The following is an 18,424-nucleotide window of genomic DNA, read 5'->3' as shown; positions in this document are numbered from 1 at the left end:
GCATAATTTCTCTAATTATTATTCTAGTTAAATACAACATGCCATGTGGTTTGGTTAAATCAAACAGCTTTCAAGTTAATCGAGTTTGAATAATTCATGAGAACATAAAATATTATTTGGGTCTTTTATACGGGCCCTTATTTTGTAAGTATATTTGCAAAAGAGTATTTTTATAATTTAAATTTATAACCTTGTGATCACATAATAATATCATGTTGATACTCTCATTATTATTTAGGAAAATGGCATAATTTTTTTTTTGAATTTGTCAGAAAAAAATCAAGTACACGTTTAAACTATAATAACGAGCTATTACACATCTTTACTATTTAAAAGTGAATTTATTTCCACACCAAAAGCTAATGTGACAAAGAAATTAAAAAGAAAAGAAAAGAAGCGCGTAAATGAATCAAAAAAAAAAGAAGAAAAACACAATCCATTATTCATGGACAACCTCCAACTTCTTAATTCTATTCACGCCATTCATCCTCTCTTCTCCTTCTTTTATCTTACCAAAATCACTTTATTTTCTTTTATTAATCTACTTCTTATTTTTCACCATTCTCTTCTTTGAGCTTGAATGAAATTTGTAATTGTGATAATTTTTTGTGGTGGATTGGGTGATGGGTGATAATATTAGAGGTGGTATGACTTTTAATTTCTATAATTAACAATGAATTTCATGTGATTTTGATGGTGGATGTTGAAATTTGTGATTATGATTGTGATGAATTTCAATGGTGGTGATGTGATTGCGATGGTGAATTTAGTTAGATTTATTATGGTTAATTATTTGCATTTTTTTTATGGTGGCAGTGATTGTGGGAAGATTCAGGCGGTGAATTTGATCGTGTGTAGTGAAATCTATTGTAATGGAGATGTGTGTTTGGTGATAATGGTAACAATGGTGATGATTTAATAGTGGTTTTGATGGTGTACAAGGAAGAAGAAACAATTGGGGTGACATAAATTTTATTTTATTTTTGAAATCTGACATAATTGTTAATGTGGCAGTGACATGATAATGACGTGACGCAAGTATGAAACACTTTCTCATCATGTGATTGATTGTATGTGAAGTAATTCAGGTGTGTAATAGTTCCTTATAATAGTTTAAACGTGTAACTGATTTTTCGTGTCAAATTCAAAGGGAAATTCATGTTTCCCTATTATTTATGACATTGTTCATATCTGCTTTCCTTTTACTTTAATACACACATTATTTTATTTTTTAAATAATGTGAAATCTTATTCAAATAAAATAAGATTCTGAAGTATCTGACAATTGGATAAACAAATCATGAAACGACTTAAAGATCTTGGTTACTATATTATTTGTATACGTAAATTATACTGTATTATATTTTCGACCTTTTTCAATACGTTTCTAAATACATCACTAGAAAAAAATATGAATTAGCACGGGCAAATTTTGTTGCTTAGGACCATATTTTCATAATTATTGATGTTCATCAATAAAATGTTTATAGATAAATATTTGATTGATGATGATCATATTAAGTGTATAGAAGATGATCAGAAGTCATTAAAATCAGAAAAAAATATTTCCTAATATTTTTAAGGACGATCTTGCAGATGAGCATTTAATAGTGTATACAATTAATGTTATATGATGAGCCAAGAAATAGTGCAAGTAGATCATACAGGATTTGTTCATAAAAATTAATTAATCATCTTATTGTACAACTTTTTGCGCATGCTTCCGGAAAAAAAAAAGAAATAACTTTGTTATGTTGATAATGCAAAATCCCATTAGCCAGATTATATGTATATATGATATTGTACTTAATTGATAAATGACATGACCCACTGGCTGGTATTGGTATTTGTCAAGATTTCAATTATAATTACTGTTAATGGAGTGGTTGGTGATCATCTAATGATTTCATTTTCATCTTGTTCTTTGTTATAATATATAGTGTAATCTTGGATAAACTTTTTTAATTATGATGAGATTAGTTATGATGGATAACGTTGAAATTAGTTATAATATGATAAGTTATGCTCAGATTATTTCTTATTGAGTGTTTGATTTGTTGTAATCAAAATAATATGCATTGCATAAATTTTAAGAATAAGCTGTTTATTTACAAAAATACCCTTCACTTTATTTAGTTTTTTTTTACGAGCTTTAGTTATTCAATATTCATTCTTAAAATAAAACTTTCATCTTCTTTAGCTTAAATATTTTTATGTGTGCAGTTTCCATGATGTCCATACATATTTAAAAATAAAATTTTCTTCTTATTTAATTTAAAAATATAATTTTCATTTTAAGTTTGTTAAAGTAAAAAAAGGATTTATGAGAAATCAAAATATAAATAAACATAAGAATAACTCAAATAAATTTATAAATAAAAATTAGATTATATAGTGTAATTTTTTAATAGAAAAAATATGAAGAATTATCATAAAAATAAGGAGTGAATGTTGTTATATATGGTATTAAAAATAATGTAAATATACATGAATGTGAAAAAAGATGTATAAAAAGTGTTTAAAGAGATATATTTGTCATTTTACCCATTTTATTCCGTGATAAGTTATCTCGATAACTTATCCCGATACTAATTATTAATTCCTGAATAAGTTATTCCGAACTTACTAACCAAATAACAAATTAAATGACACTATAATTTAATCCCAAAACTATTTGGTATCATTTTTCACACCAAACGATCCTTCGTATTTGTTCAGGTTTCATCCACTAGTACCAGTGCTTTACTTTGTTCATTTAATTCTTTTCACAAAGTTTAACAGAATATCTTCTATAGTATTTTGTTCAAGTATCACTGTAGCTACTAAACTATCTTATCTAACTAAAAATCACTTAATTTTATTTAAATTTCCCACAAGTCACTAAACATTCCTTATAACAAATGAATCATTCAACTTTGCCTAAATATCATAGAAGATGTCTCTCTTATTTCCTCCTAGTAACTTTTTGTGATATTTAAGCAAAATTGAATGACTTTTTATTATTATTATGATAAAGTAAGAATTAAGTAACTATAGGTAAAATTATCCTCGATGAAAGTTTTCAAATTTATCTTTCTTTATGTATATTCATAAAAGAAAAGAAATAAAAGGAAGTAAAAATTATGAGAGTGACGAAAATAAGAGAGATGTGTGAAATGTAATTGTTATATGAGATTTTCTGAGTAATAATTATTAAGAGATTACTATCGCAATTATTTCCTAAATTTAAATATTTGCATGAGAAGTAATGTGATTATGAAGTGAGAAATGGAAAAAAATAATTTGTTATAGGTTAATTGAAGAGGGAGAAGAAGTTTATTTAAGATAAATTCTTACTGTTCATATTGTTTTATTATATTTGTAGCTTTTATTCTTTAGTGTTAAAGAGCGAGTTTCGTTCTTATATTATTTAAAAACTTTTTTTATTCTCATTGATTCTGAATATATATGACTTAAGCTAAATTTAAGTATTAAAAATACTTTGAAATGTCGTAGGTTGATTTATTATAAGAAACAATTATGCATTTGAATATGTTGTTGAGAATAAATCATTAAGCAAAAATATGCTTATCAATACTTTTTTTTCTTATTCAATAAGATCTATATTTTAAATCTTGCTTGTACAATAAATAGAAATATATCCTTTTTATTAACATTTTAATATATTCTATCAAACGATAAAATCAACTCTCAGACAAGCTTTCAAAATTGCATTCATTGGACCATCATCAAACAGTTGTTAATACTAAAAAAATAATTTTATTATTTCAATATTTTAAATTAACTCAAATCAAAACAAAAAGCTCCTAACAAAAGTTAAACTTGAACGTTTTAACATGATTAAAAGTTGATGACCTCTAGTGACATGCTTTCTCTTCAGGTAAGTAAATTGATGTAGACACAATTTGAAAAGGACACAACGTCAAAGGTTATGATGTAGTGATAAATATTCTTCAATTCTCAATAAGAAATTTTTGATTTAAGTCCTAACTATAAACAAATTGTCTTTAATTAAAGATACTAAACCCCCCAAAATGATTTTTTCGATGTAAATTCAAATTAATTAAATTTCAAGTTAAATATGAAAAATATACAAGTTTAGTGAAAAATTTTTAAAAACTTTTAAAAGGACCCAAAGGGCAAGGTGGGAAAATGACATATGAGTGATGGGAGAGAAAAGCAGCAATTGAAAGAATCCCACCACTCACATGTATTCTTTTTTCACTAACTTAAAAGATATTATTTCTTTCGTTTTAATTTATTTATTTTATTTTTATTTAAAAAATAATAATATTATTCTTTATATTCAACATCCTATTTGATATAATTATTATCACAAGATTTAAAAAATGAAAAAATGGTTCCAAGAAAACTTGAACATTATAATAAATTATCATCATTATAAAGGATATATGATAGTTATAATATAAATATTTGAATTTATTGATCAACTATAATCGGTAAGGTCTATTTTTTGATTGTGAAATTGTCAACAATTTTTTTAATTTTTATTTTCAAAGGCTCAAATTCATAATTTTTGATTAAAGATGAAGACATTTCAATTATTCTGTCATAATCCATATTGATGTTTATGTACACATTAACGATGAACACAAGATTTACTTATTTAGTTTTTTGAATATCTTTTGAGATAATTATAAAATTTGTAATCCCCTAAGTATTTGAATCACATATGATAGAACCAATACTAGCTTAGATTGAATGAATTTCAAATATACGTCAAAGTGAATCATTGTAAACAAATATTTGCTTAATCTAAAATGAAGGAAGGAATGAACATTCAATAATAATTTAGTGATCATTGATCTACATTAAACTAATAAATATGAGATAAATATTTTTTATACTTTTATTTAGTAATGGATCATATAATTAAATAACATATATTTTTAATTTAGTTTATTACTAGCTATTATGATTATTAGGTCGGAAATTAATCTTTACAACAATATATAAGGGTTTTTTGGTATGGAAGATACCTATTCCATCATTATACTATAAATAATGGAATACATAATTTTAAAATTAATATATATTTAATCATCCCTTATACCTTATACCAAACGTATAAAATTTTACAGAATGGCTTCTCGCAGGCAGCATGGACCTTTTTATCCCCTTTTCTCCTTCAATTAAGCCAATTTGGAGTTATGTATTATGATGGGTTGATTTTAATATTTGAGTAGAAGTGGAATTAAAACAAGCATAGGACAAATATTGCAATTAATAATATATTTTCATCTCTTCCAATAAACTGCAAAGAAAGAAAGAACCCCACTATTATTCTCCTGCTTTCTCTCTTCCCAATGGTTATGTCTGTATATGTATTTTTTGAAGGCCATAGTAGTATAGTAGTAGATGTGAGTGGGCAAGAACACAGTACCCATTTATGTATGTGTAAGAAAAAGCCAGTCACTTTTACATTTTAATGCCCCTTTCTCTCTCTTCTTCGGTGTCTGATTTTAAAGGCACTACCTTTATCTTCTTTATTCCCTTTTCTTGTATAATATCAAGATTAGTTTTTGCATATTTTGAATTTAATTCATGTGGGTAAACTTGTCTGCAAAAGTTGATGCAGATAAGTTCACACTGAAGTACTATAGCTGTGAGTTGTGACCTTTTCCCCTCTTTCTTGTGCAAAGATTATTGCTTTTTTTGGTTCTTTCTTCCCCCAACCCCACTAGACTTGAGGGGTAATTAGTGATGGAGTTTCAAGGAGATAATTGTATAGGGATGAAATGGGTGTGTTGGTGATGGTACTGTGTGTTTATGTATGGCTCACATTCAAAGTAACAAAAGTGCTAGTGGTACTGCAGCAGATGAAGTGAAACCAGCAGAAACAACTTTTCATGATTTTTTGGGAAAAGGGTATCCTCAAGATTCATCTCCGGCGATGTCTGGCAGAGTGGTGTTTCCATCAGAGGCATCTCCATCTGCTTCTGTCTCACTTGGTGCTTCTTCTGGGGGTGGCCGTGGCCCCATATCCACCACTTCTGATCTGGGCTCTGGTTAGTAAAAACCAACCCTTTATTCTCACCTTTTTTTCCAGTTTCATGTTTTGTACTCACTTTTCTTATGCAATTTGAGGGGAAATGGAGGTTGTTAGCTTATAAATTGTTTTATTCAGTTACTACTTTTCATGAGCATATATTTTGTTTTTTTCATGCTGCTGCTTTACTTTTATTTATGTGTATATAAGCTTGATGTTTCTTATGATGTGTTTTTGCACCTAAGCCTATCTTATATGTGGCAAAGCAAAGGGAATGCTTGTTGTGGAGGAAGTTTTCTTGAGATAATTGATTGATTTGGTAACTTTGGGGAAGCTTCCCTTTATAATCAATAGGCATATATTGTCCTTTTTTCAATACATGTGAATTATGTTCTATTTTAGTATTAGTTTATGAAGACTTGACTCAACTTTTGAACTTCTTTTTGTGTTGTTATCATTTGCCTTTGATAAAGGGTGAGATTTTCTAGCATTTCATACATGGGAATTCTATGCATGTTTGTTGTTACTAGAAAAGGAAGTTAGCTTAAAAGAAACGTTTTTAAAGTAACAAGTGATTGAATAGTTATACTTTTTAGGTTGCAAGTTACTTTTCTGATAGTTCTTCTGTATGAAAATTTGAACAGTATTGATCGTTTTCTTGTCATTGTAGAAAGACCTGTAGGAAATCATTTTGAAGGAGTACCGTTCTATGGCCTAAGGGGTGAACTTTCAGGGCCTGAGACAAGTAATCGATTGTCGGGAACAAAAAGAAGCAATTCTGACTCTTTGATGGGGTCAACAAGAGATAAATTTTCAATGCTGAGACCAGAGGCATTGGAGAGCTCACATATGCAGAAGGTCTGTATTTCCTCTTTTGCCTCATTTATTAACCAAAATTCAGGAAAGCAGAAAAAAAGGAAAAACTGCTCCTAGTTGTTCTTCTATTGGTTGCATATCTTCTTATAGTGCCTGCTATTTACTCTGATACTGGTAGTTTTCTTCAAGTTCAGCTACTACGAAATGCAGGGGGTGAGCGACGTGGACGACCACATGACCAAGAAATGTCCTTTGTTATGCATCCAATGAGGCCACTTCATGCCTCTTTAATATCACAACCATCCGCCACTGGTAGGACTGATGCCAATGCTTCCAAGTGGGATCGAGTTATTCCTGTCAATGTTGGTCCCACCTTGCAGTATCCTCCACGTGCTAGTCATGTTTTACCTTTTGGATATCAATCGTCAGCCAACAGGTTTGGAGATGCTAATGCAGGACCTTCTAATATATCTCAAGCCGCTGATGAAGGATCAAGGACAGGAATCAAAGGATCCGGAATATTAAGTTCCATTAATGCAAGTGGTGGAATCTCTGATAGAAGCCTTTCTGGTGTGCCATTAAGTGGTGCTAAGCAGAAGTCTGCGCTTCACTTCTCTGACCTAGAATCTTCTAACCCATGGTAATTTTAGCAGATACTGCACAAACTGCCTCTTTTGATGTCTGTCTGACCTTCTCTAATAATATCATTGAGACTTCTTGATATTTGTTGTGTGATAGTCGGCAAGGATCGTCACCTGCAGGCTCTCAAATGACTATATTTTACGGGGGTCAAGCCCATGTTTTCGATAATGTCCATCCCAACAAGGTTTGTCGTCTGCTTTACCAAATCACGCCTCTCTTCTGTGTTTCTACTGTTTCTGTATGTCTTTGTGTTTATTTTTCTTTTTCTTTCTTTTTGAACAGATTGATCAATAAATTTAGTGTGTAAGCCAACTGATAAGTTATTGTCTAATTGCTCACTTGTCTAAATTTGTCAGTCTAGTATACCAGGTTTATTCTGTGAAATGAAAGTAACATGCTTCAATAGTAAATAAGATGTTTGACGTGTGACATTATAATCCCTTATACTTACTTGGCTATGGTAATAACTGATGGTATCCCTGACGATATAATTCTTGATCCGTTTAGTTTTGATTTTGGAGAATTTTGGTTAATCAATTTCTAATGAAGGAGGAGAATTATCTTACTGAAAAAGTTTTAGCTTGCTGTAAAAAAGAGAGTGATGGAAATTGTACTGGTATATATAAAATCTGAATGCTAGGCACAACCATAGATGAAAATAAAATACGACATTATATTGACTATTGCGTAAAACACCTGATGAAGTTATACGTTGTCGGGAATAACTGCTCTAGCTACATGTTTCAGATGAGAAACATAACACACAAAAAACTCATCAATGGGATGCTCCTGCAACTGACTAAATATGTGGATTTATATAAACTATTCCTTCACCATTAAGCCAAGATATCTCAGCCAGCTGTGCTCATGATATAGTTCATGAAAACAATAAAATATCAATGCAAGAGCTTAAAGCGATTGATGTTTGAAATGATTCATTGTCTTTTGATGCAATGGTTCCCTTTAATTTTATGTTGTTTGGAGAAGTTTACACCAACTCCAGGAAGGTCGCTAGAGGAACAAATATGGTAGATGGATTTTTTTCATTCTCTTTGGATTATAACAAATAATGCCTCTTATCATATAACTTGAGATATGAGATATCCGCTAGTTTAGAAAGGTTGCTAATTAGGTGATCTTGTGAAACAATCAGACCACTTCTATGCTTGGTTAGGTTTTGTCGGCTTTGACATGTGGATATCATATTTTACAGAGGGAAAGTAGCATAAAATATAGCAAATTCTTTTGATTAGTAAAATCCCGCCCAAAACCCCCTGATCAACAGTTACAAATGGCTCTTTTTCTCACTCTATGGTTCCAACTCCAACATCTTGGTTGGCGGTGGAGTAACTTTCCATAACTTGTCATAAATATATCAAATGAAGTGCGTATACGAGCCTTTAGTATGAAATATAATTTCTCAATTGATGTTGAGAAATGGCATGGGATACATCAGGAAAGTCCTCTAGCAATAGCTATAGGTCTTTATCTGCAAAGATTTACTGACCTACCCAGATTATTAAAGACTGTGAATCATTTTATATTGTTTTGATTTTTGACATTATGTTTAGGTTAGCATTAGTAAGTTCTGACAAACATTTATATGAACTTTTTCTTTACCACCTTGGCGTTTTAATAAATGTTTAGTCCCACTGTTGACGTAATGAGTTGTCGTCTCCTTATATAGTCCTGGAGAATCCCAAATGAGCTAGCTTATGGGTTGTGTTAGGTCCAAGGGCATATCTTTATATGGTATCATAGGTAGACCCATAAATCCCGGTTGTTGTGTTTCTCAATGTTTGGCTTCCATAATCCACGCTCCAGTTGAGTCCTGGGTGGGGGTTAAGTCCCACATCGGTTGAGGGAATGAGCTGTGGTTCCTTTATATGCTCTTGGGCAATCCTTCCCTTGTGCGATAGCTTTTGGACTTCTCGAGGAAAAGATTTTTCTTAAAACTTAAATATCTTCTTAACTTATTCCAAACCATCTGTACAAGTTCTCTAATTTGTCTTCCCTAAATGATCCTAGTTCTACTGTAATTCATGACTAAATTGTTTTTATTCACCTGTTAGTCTTCTCGTTGATTATGGTTAAACTAACTTGGTAATGCATTAATGTACTTGTAATATACCCAATACACCAGATTATCGTAACATTTGTTTTTGAACCGTCGTGGACCGGGTGTCCTTGTTCTTTAAGTGAAGAGTATTGTCCTTAAATATTTATTCATTTTAAATTGTTGCATCACATCAAGAGTTAGATGAAAAACATGTGAAAACTTTAAGTTGATTAAGTGCCTATTTTAGGTTCTTGAAACCTAAAGTGAAGGCTAGGGGTCCCACAAAAAGCAAGAAAATCTTTTGGTCAAAGCTTTGTTTTCAAAGTCATTTGATTGCTGATCTCCGAGTCGAAAGTTGTTGTCACATTGTTTTTTATTTTTAGGTCCGAAGGAAGTTCTTGGTGGAAGTCCTTTGAACATGGGACCTGAGGTACTTAAAGTTGGATTTTGGAAAGGTGTAGTTCACTCAACGTAATAAAAAATGAACTAAAACCTTTCCCAGTACTTGTGAGAACAAAATATCTATCCAACCAATACAACGTACTAGTAGAAGTAACAATCCAATCCAATCTAGATGTAATACATGCAAAATTAAGCAATGATAAAATCAGTAGCGAAAAGGAAAAATGACACCAAAATTTTAATGTGGAAACCTTTCTGAATAAGGAAAAGACCATGGGCCAAGAGGAGCAACTGCAAAGGATTTACTCTAAGTAGCCCCCCAAAAAACTCCAAAGACCACTACGAAGCTCAAAAGAAATAACCCTCTTTTGATTTCCCAACTCATTACAATATCACTTACTCTCTATCTTTCCGACAAACTATTTTTTTATACACAGTTTGTGCAATTGCTCTCTCTCAGATATACTCTCTAAGATTTCTCACTCGGTGATCCAAATGAAGAACGAAGACCATCTATTTATAGAGGTTAGTATATCACATCAATGTCATTTGTGACATAAGCAAATGATAGCAATGCCAATAATTTCAATGTGAAATCTGCAGACATTTAAAAATCTTACCAAAGGAAGAAAACATCTTTCTTAAAACATGGGTATGGGGCTGGACCCTAAAATCTCCCCCTATAGTCCCATGCATATGAGAACCACACTTATAAGTTGGTGAAATTGCCTAAGGTCATGAGAGCTTTGAAGAAAAAGTGGGTATTCAAAGTTAAAATTGGAAAGTACAATTTAAAGACCAAGTACAAGCTAGCTTGGTAAGGAATTTGGTCAAAGAAAGGGTATTGATTTTGCCGACATATTTTCTCCCTTTGTGAAAATCTCCTCCATTCGTACAGTTCTTGGTTTTATTGCTAGTTTTGATTTGGAGATTGAGCAGATGGATGTGAAGATTGATTTTCTTCATGTTGACTTAGAATAAGATATTTATATGGAACAACCTGAGCACTTGAAGGTTAAAGGTAAAGAAACTTATGTGTGCAAACTTAAGAATAGTCTATGGATTAAAGCAAGCTCCTATACAGTGGTACAAAAAGTTTGGCTCATTCATGTAAAATGAATCATACACAAAACCCTTTTTAGATCCATATCTGTACTTCAAAAAGATATTTTGATAATAATTTTATCATATTATTGTTGTATGTGGTGTGTGGATGACATGTTGATTATAGGACAAGATAAGAAGTTGATTGCCAAGTTGAAGGAAGACTTGTCCAAGTCATTTGACATGAAGGATTTGGGCCCAACACAACAAATTCTGGGGATGAACAAACATTGTTTGAGACAGAACAAACAGAAAGTTGTGGCTATCACAAAAAGATACATTGAATGTGTACTGGAGCACTGCAGCATGAAGAGTGTTAAGTTGGTTAGCACACCTGTTGCTGGACGTATGAAGTTGACCAACAAGATGTGGCCTACAACAAATGAGGAGAAAGAAATCATGTTTAGAGTTCCATAGTCCTTTGTAGTTGGGAGTTTAATCTATGCAATGGTATGTATTAGATTTGATATTGCCCATACAATCAGTGTTGTTAGCACGTATCTTGACAATCCCAAAAAAAGAGCATTGGGAAGCTGTGAAGAGGATACTTAGGTATCTATACCTAAATATTAATCCGAATTGACATGAATCTCCTTGACCAAGAATTGACAATTGGTAATGTACATTATTGAATGCTTGTAGTTTTGAGGATCAAATCTAATCTTACACAAATTATGATGTGGTTGATGATCTTGATAAAAGAAAATCAACTATTGGATACCTGTTTACTTTTTTAGAGAGAGCTATCTTATGATAGTTGAAGTTGCAGAAGTGTGTCACACTGTCTACTACATTGAAGCGGAGTATATTGCAACTTCTGAAGTTGGCTTAAGCAATTTCTTCAAGAACTTGGATTACAACAAATGGAGCACATTGTCTATTGAGCAAGAGCTCCTTATATCAGGCAAAGATGAAAATATCAACGCGAGGTATTACTGGATTCGAAAAAAGATAGAGGTTGGATCTGTGCATGTCAAGAAGATCCCTATAAATGACAATCCTTCAAATATGCTAACCAAGGTAGTACCAAGAGATACATTCGAGCTATGCCAAGAACTAGTCGGCATGGGCTCTATCTTAGAACTGAAAATACCTCCTTCACCTACGTGGAACTAGAGGGCGGGATTTGTGGGGTCCAACCCCATGTTCATGTTAAGGAAAATGTTTTATTCCTTTAATAAGATTTTCAAATGTTTGCAAATTTGGCCAACCAATCAAAATTTTCTTTACGTTGAAATTATTGACATTTCTATCATTCGCCCATGTCAATAACATTGACATACTATTCTAACCTCTATAAATAGAGGTCCTTCTTTTCTCATTTGGATCATACCAATTGAATGAGAAATCTCCAGTAGTTATATTTAAAAGTGAGAGCAATTGTACAGACTATGTATCAGAAAATCTAAGTTGCTCAAGCTCTTTACTTTTGGTGCCGCACATGTGTCAACATGACGTGGGTTTTGGTGTGGATGTGGAATTCGTACCCGATCTGGTCAACTGGTTTGTGGTACTTTCTCCAAATTTGAGGGAGAGATTCAATGATTTATGTAATCAAAACAAAAACTAAGATGAAATTGAAGAAAATGAAATACTTTGTATATATAAATCTAAATACTTTTGTATATATAAATCTCTATTGTCACTCCCTATCCTTTAATCTCCTTCCGGAATTCTCCTCTTGATCAATATTTTCTCCTCAAGTTCTCCACATAATATATCATATTTAGGTTTTATAACTCTATTTTCAGATATTTGAATTATTATTAGTTGAATTTCCGCACCCATATCCATACATGAATTTGTATCACTAAATCTTAAAATTTAGATCATAAAGGATCTATCTTCTAGATCCGCACCTGTATCAGACGCCCGCACCCAATCCGAGCAACTTAGAAGAAAATAGCCTGTGGGGAGCGATTTTATAGATGTTGGATTTAAATAAGGTATGAATTGGGAAATGAGAATTGAGAAGATTGGGAGAACCAAATGAAGGAAAAATGAAAAGTCGTTTCTCCCTCATTGGTAGAAGAAAGGAAAAGTTTTGTGATTATATTAGGAAAGATTTTCTTTAGCTCTTGAAGGGTTAAGTGGAGGGTGCCTCCTCACGGCGCCGTCGTCGCTTGGCTCGGCCTCAGCTTCGGCTTTGTCAAATAATGTAATTAATTGATAATTTTTTAGACAAAATTTATTTATCAATCTCATTAATTAATTTTTTTTCTTAATATTAATCTGTTGAATTATTTATTAATTAAGAATTAATTAAATTGCGGAATTAATTTGAATTAATTAATCCGCAAAACAAAATTAACTAATTAATTCGTGGAACAGAATTAATAAATTTGAAATTCGTGGTTTCGTTAAGGACTCGTTCCTTCCCAAAGTGGTCATGCCTGTTCTGAACAGATAGGACTATTCTGAATAGGTGAGTGCGCACACATTGCTGGCTATAAATAAAGCGGCTTTCTCTCACTTTTCTGCATCGAATTTTCTCTCTCTTCTGCATATATTTTCTTATAAACAAAGTAGAATCTTTGTTTGATTTCGTTGTTGACTTTTGAGTTCGCAGAAGTTATTGAAGTTTGAGGTGCCGCTACTTCTTTAACAGGTATATCTGTTTTATTCTGGGAGAAAATAATCCGCAACCTCGGGTATAGTGACGAGATTAAATTCCTTAAAGACACAGTGAATTCTGTGGTCTCGGATATTTGTTTATTATATTTAAAATTTTTGATTATCTTTGTTCTTCTTATATTCTTGTTGAACACAATACCCATCAATAGTGAGGTGGAAAGTCAAAAGAGAGTCATTACTTTTGAGCATGTAGTGGTCATTGCAATATCCTACATAAAGTAAATTTCTTGCTATAGTGATATTAGTTGCTCCTTTTGGCCCGTGTTTTTTCCGTTGTTTAGACGGATTTTCACGTTAAAATTTTGGTGTCATTTTTGTTTTCCTTTTTTGCGTTTGATTTATCGTTGTTTAATTTAGCCTGTATCGCGTTTGGATTGACTTGTTACTTCTGCTAGTATGTTGTACTGGTTGGATAAATATTTTGTTCTAACAAGTATAGGGAAAGGTTTTTATTCCGCTGTGTGATCTGCACCTTTTCAACACTTAGAAACAAATACTTTTCCTCCAAGCTACCATTGTTAGTCGTTATTCCTTGCTGTTCAAGTACATTATATATGTATAGACAATGTAGTGTGCAATTTCAAATCCTATTATGAATATATTTTTGGTTGGTCGTGTTATGTAGATTCCTTGTAAAGGGTGACTCCCAGTCTCTGTTTTTGTCCTTTGCTTTCTTCTCTACCCCTATTCTTGTTTTTCTACTGCTGCCATTGTTACCTGTGAAACCATACCTGCCTTTTTCCATCTTCCAAAAAGTTCCTAATCCTTCTACTTTCTGAGACCTCAATTATTTTGTTCCTAGCAACTGTAAATTGAAAAAGTAACTACATTCACTACCAAATAATAAGCAATGAACAGTTGCCACTCTATTTTCTCAGTGGCATCTTGCAAATATGCCACTAATTTCAGGCTGACTTTCGTCCTTTACAAGTCTCAAGCCTATAAAGAAAGTTCTGTTAACTCTACCTCTAGACCTATCTCTTAAAATCTTTGTATAACTTCTTGCCTTTTGTAGTATCCGTGCTCAGTGGAATTAAGAGCATACTTCGGGATGGAATGAATTAAGTACATTTTGATTGAATGGCAATCTTATCCTTGAATGCAGTCATTTACTTTGTGCTTCTCATGAAAGTTTAATCACCTTTTCCCAACATGTTACTTTTAAACTTTCTATGCATAAGTTGTAAGTCTATCCAGAAATCTAAAATTGGTTTTGCTAATCCACTTTAGAACAAGCTGCAGTATGATAATTTCTTTGAAAAACTGAAACCCAATCTTCTTTGGAAAAATTAAACATAAACAAAGACGTTCTTTGGGAAATTTCTTACAAGATCTTAAAAAACATAAAAACACCTCATCCTATCGAGAGGCCTTTGATGGTTCTGTCTTAGTGATTTGGTTACGGGATAATGCTGAGAAATTGTCGTGATCTCACTTCTAACTTCTCTCACATTATGCCTATGCATTTTTCAATTTTTAACTTAGAGAAGGGCCAAAAATGTGTATTTACTGAAGTTCGAGGATCAAATGACTTCACAGTTATTGGACTGTGCACATTAGGTGATGTGACTTTTCCCGAGGAAACAAAGCAAGAATCTTGTATTCCATTTTTTTGTTCATAGGATTAGGACGGTATTGGAGTTGGAATTGAATTTTTATGACAGAAATACCTGTGACATTCACACCTTTGCAATTGATTAAGAAGTCCTCCGTTCCTATTGATCCATGAAATATCTGAAGCATATGCTTTCTAGTAGTTGTTGGGTTTTAAATGTGTGAATGAGAATAAAGGATTGTGACCTTTACGAAAGGTTGTGCCTTTTCTAAAGAGTGTGTCCGTTGTGAAAGATTGTGCCTTTTCCAAAGGACTATTTCCTTTGTGAAAGGTTGTGACTTTTTTGAAGAGTTGCGACTTTTCTGAAAGGTTGTGACTTTTGGGAAGGATTGTGACTTTTTCAAAGGGTTGTTACCTTTCTGACAAGGCACAATAAGCATTTGTTTACACTATCCTTTGTTGTTTATAAATAGAGAATTTTCCTCTCATTTTTGAATATCAAAATTTCTCCTTCTTCTGCATATATTTTCTTACAAGCAAAGTTGTGTCTTTGTGCGATTTCGTTGCTAACTTTTGAGTTCGCTGGAATTATCGAAGTTTGAGGTACCGCTACTTCTTTAATGGTTTATTCGTTTTCTGGGAGGAAATAGTCCATAACCTCGGGTACAGTGAGGGGATTAACTCCTTAAGGACACACAGTGAATTCTGTGGACTCGGATACTGTTTTTCTTTTCATTTTTATTGTTTCTGGTTTGTTAACATTGGTACAGGAGACAATAGTAGTAATTTTTCATTTAATCACAATTTCAGAGTCGTTTTTCTCTAGTTTTAGCTGTATTATTTGTACTCTTTACTTTCACAAAACTCACTCTTCAGAAACTTCAATAGCCAGTAATGTCTAGTTTCAGTTCAACTGATTTGTAATACCTTAGAATTGAAAAAGCATTTTGCTACAAATATATGCAGTGAGGTGCAAGGAGCATCATTGTTGTCTTAACATTCAATTATATTTAAAAGAAAATTCTTTTATCTCGAACTGCTGAATAGTGGCAAAGAGTAGGGGGTGGATCTTCCTGAATTTCCCTTGAAATATTTACAATAAATCGGATTTCTCTTTGCTATTTGATTAGACTCTTAAGATTATAGAATCAATTAAGTTCTAAAGTTCTTTAGCATGACATGATCGAGTTTCCTGCTATGTATCAGGCAGATGTTATAATGTCCTTGGCTGGATCAAATGGAGGATCTTGGTCAACAACGTATGCTCCAAAACCTGCAGCAAAGCCATCAACTGGAGAAAATTATTCGCCTAAAGCAGAGAATGAGACAACCAAGGGCAGTAACTTAGCTCTAATAAGAGAGTTGCATGGCAGGTCATCCGGCAAAGCAGGTTTCACCCACGGTTTTGGTTCTGGTGATCACATTCCCATCCCTCAAGGTAATGAATTTTACTCTGTTAATAGATGTTTTTATGGTGACTGCAGCAAGGCTGTATGAAAAGTTAAAATTCCAAGACAACAGAAGAGCAAACATTGTGTTGCTATTTAATCGAGTAATGTTACGTTGTGCCTAACATAGTTGACACAAGTTGTGTGAGGTTGCCTATGTTTAACAGGTGAAATTTGTGGACCTAAAATCTTACATAATCCAAAACTTTTTTCCATTTAATCTGTTATGCATGAAAATGTTTTCTCATGCCAGTTGACGTTCAAATATGTTGTTGCTATTTGTAGGTATCCATCGAGGGGCTAACATAACTAAGGAAGCAAAAACTGCAGTGCAAGTAGGAGAAAACGATACTGATGAAAAACGAGATGTGTGATTCAGACTCCAAATTGTTTAAACACAAATGGGGCTGACATTGTCACACAATCAGGCATCTTACTTGTCCTCTGTTCCTTTATTTTTCACTACTTTTACCCCTAGAAACCAGCTATATTACCTATCGAGGCCAAACTTCCAATCTTGTACCGCTCTTTGTTTAGTTGTTGAATCAATGGAAGTTTAGTTAGTCTTTCCAAAAGAAATGCAGCAGATGTTATAGGTTTGCTTAGACCTTGAACTCTCAAGACATGAATGTTCCATCGGTTCACTAAATGCAATTCCAAAGCTGATAGCGAGGATGTTTTCACTTATCTGAATTCTCTTTTTGCCTATTGTTGGAGTGAAATTGGCTGGAGAGGAATGGCTACAGAAGATTCATTCACATATCTTAGATTGTAGTTGATTTATATTTGGTTTCTTATCCAACAGGAGCTTATGAACACCTTGAAATTTGAGTTTGAAATTTCAAAAGATTTCTTTTCCTTTATTTTCAATAAAAAATAAAATTAGTTGTGTTATTCTTTTGAATCTTCTAATGATGCTCCATGAGGTTGTGTCTGAAATAACGACATATTTTACCCAGCTAAGTGACGAGAGGGCATGGTTGAGCCAACCAAACTATTAACGGAGAAATTATTGTGAATTTTACATATTTGAAGGACATTTTAAACCCAAACCCTACATTATTATGAGTGAAATAATCCTTTAACTTTACTATAATCAGATTTAATGAAGTCAGATATTGCCATATGCCCCGATAAAAACAAATATGTTTGAGGGGTTCTTAATAAACTAGGTCCCCTTGATCCCCTCCTAATAATGTTATACATATTCATGCAAAAATCAAGAGGAGTAATTTTAAGGCAAAGTTTATATGTATAATGAAAAACAGCCCCCCCAAAAAGAAATTGTTCAGAATTTGGTAGGAGTAAATTGGGACCAATCAACTATGTAAGCTTACCCAAGAAAGTGACAATTTTACAATGAAAAATGTATTAGAGTTAAAATATTCAATTATATTGAAAAAAGATATAGCTAAATTGATATCATTTTTTTAAAAAAAAAAAATCTGGCGGTCAAGATTTATTACTTTAATTTTAAAGCATATTAATATTAATTTAAGAATATTTCTAAAAATTAGTTCAGGCAACAGAAAATATGACAATAACATGAATAATAAGGAAATCGGGTAAAAATAAGAAACCTAATTAAAACTTTGAGAATACAACATCATATCTAAATACTATCCCTTAAAGTAATATAGATTTCATAATCAATCAGGGTTCATTTGCTTTTGTGAACTATATTATCCCGGAAATATAGTCGTGAGATTATAACTTTTGAACTAATTTATCCCACTTGGGAGATGGGATAAAAT

The 18,424-nt window shown here is 32.3% G+C and overlaps 1 protein-coding gene across 1 annotated transcript; it reads left to right on the top strand.

The window, feature by feature from the left end:
• Positions 1-5,144: 5,144 nt before the first annotated feature.
• On the top strand, positions 5,145-17,357 carry LOC129899447 (protein TIFY 8). Its single transcript, XM_055974419.1, has 6 exons — positions 5,145-6,029; positions 6,681-6,868; positions 7,021-7,466; positions 7,565-7,652; positions 16,429-16,660; positions 16,956-17,357. The coding sequence occupies exons 1-6, from the start codon at positions 5,795-5,797 to the stop codon at positions 17,042-17,044; spliced, it is 1,278 nt and encodes a 425-aa protein (XP_055830394.1). The 5' UTR covers positions 5,145-5,794; the 3' UTR covers positions 17,045-17,357.
• The last annotated feature ends 1,067 nt before the right edge of the window (positions 17,358-18,424 follow it).

The sequence above is a fragment of the Solanum dulcamara genome, chromosome 8, assembly GCF_947179165.1.
Source record: "Solanum dulcamara chromosome 8, daSolDulc1.2, whole genome shotgun sequence".
Lineage (NCBI taxonomy): Eukaryota > Viridiplantae > Streptophyta > Magnoliopsida > Solanales > Solanaceae > Solanum > Solanum dulcamara.
The sequence above is the reverse complement of the archived record's forward strand: the minus strand, read 5'-3'. Positions and strand labels throughout refer to the sequence as shown.

What these genes read in the sequence shown, in the direction of transcription:
- LOC129899447 (XM_055974419.1), top strand. Translation starts at nt 5,795, where the DNA reads ATGGCTCACATTCAAAGTAACAAAAGTGCTAGTGGTACTGCAGCAGAT. An exon ending in AGAGCTCACATATGCAGAAG is followed by an intron (nt 6,869 to 7,020) that starts GTCTGTATTTCC and finishes CTTCAAGTTCAG; the next exon opens with CTACTACGAAATGCAGGGGG. An exon ending in ATAATGTCCATCCCAACAAG is followed by an intron (nt 7,653 to 16,428) that starts GTTTGTCGTCTG and finishes GCTATGTATCAG; the next exon opens with GCAGATGTTATAATGTCCTT.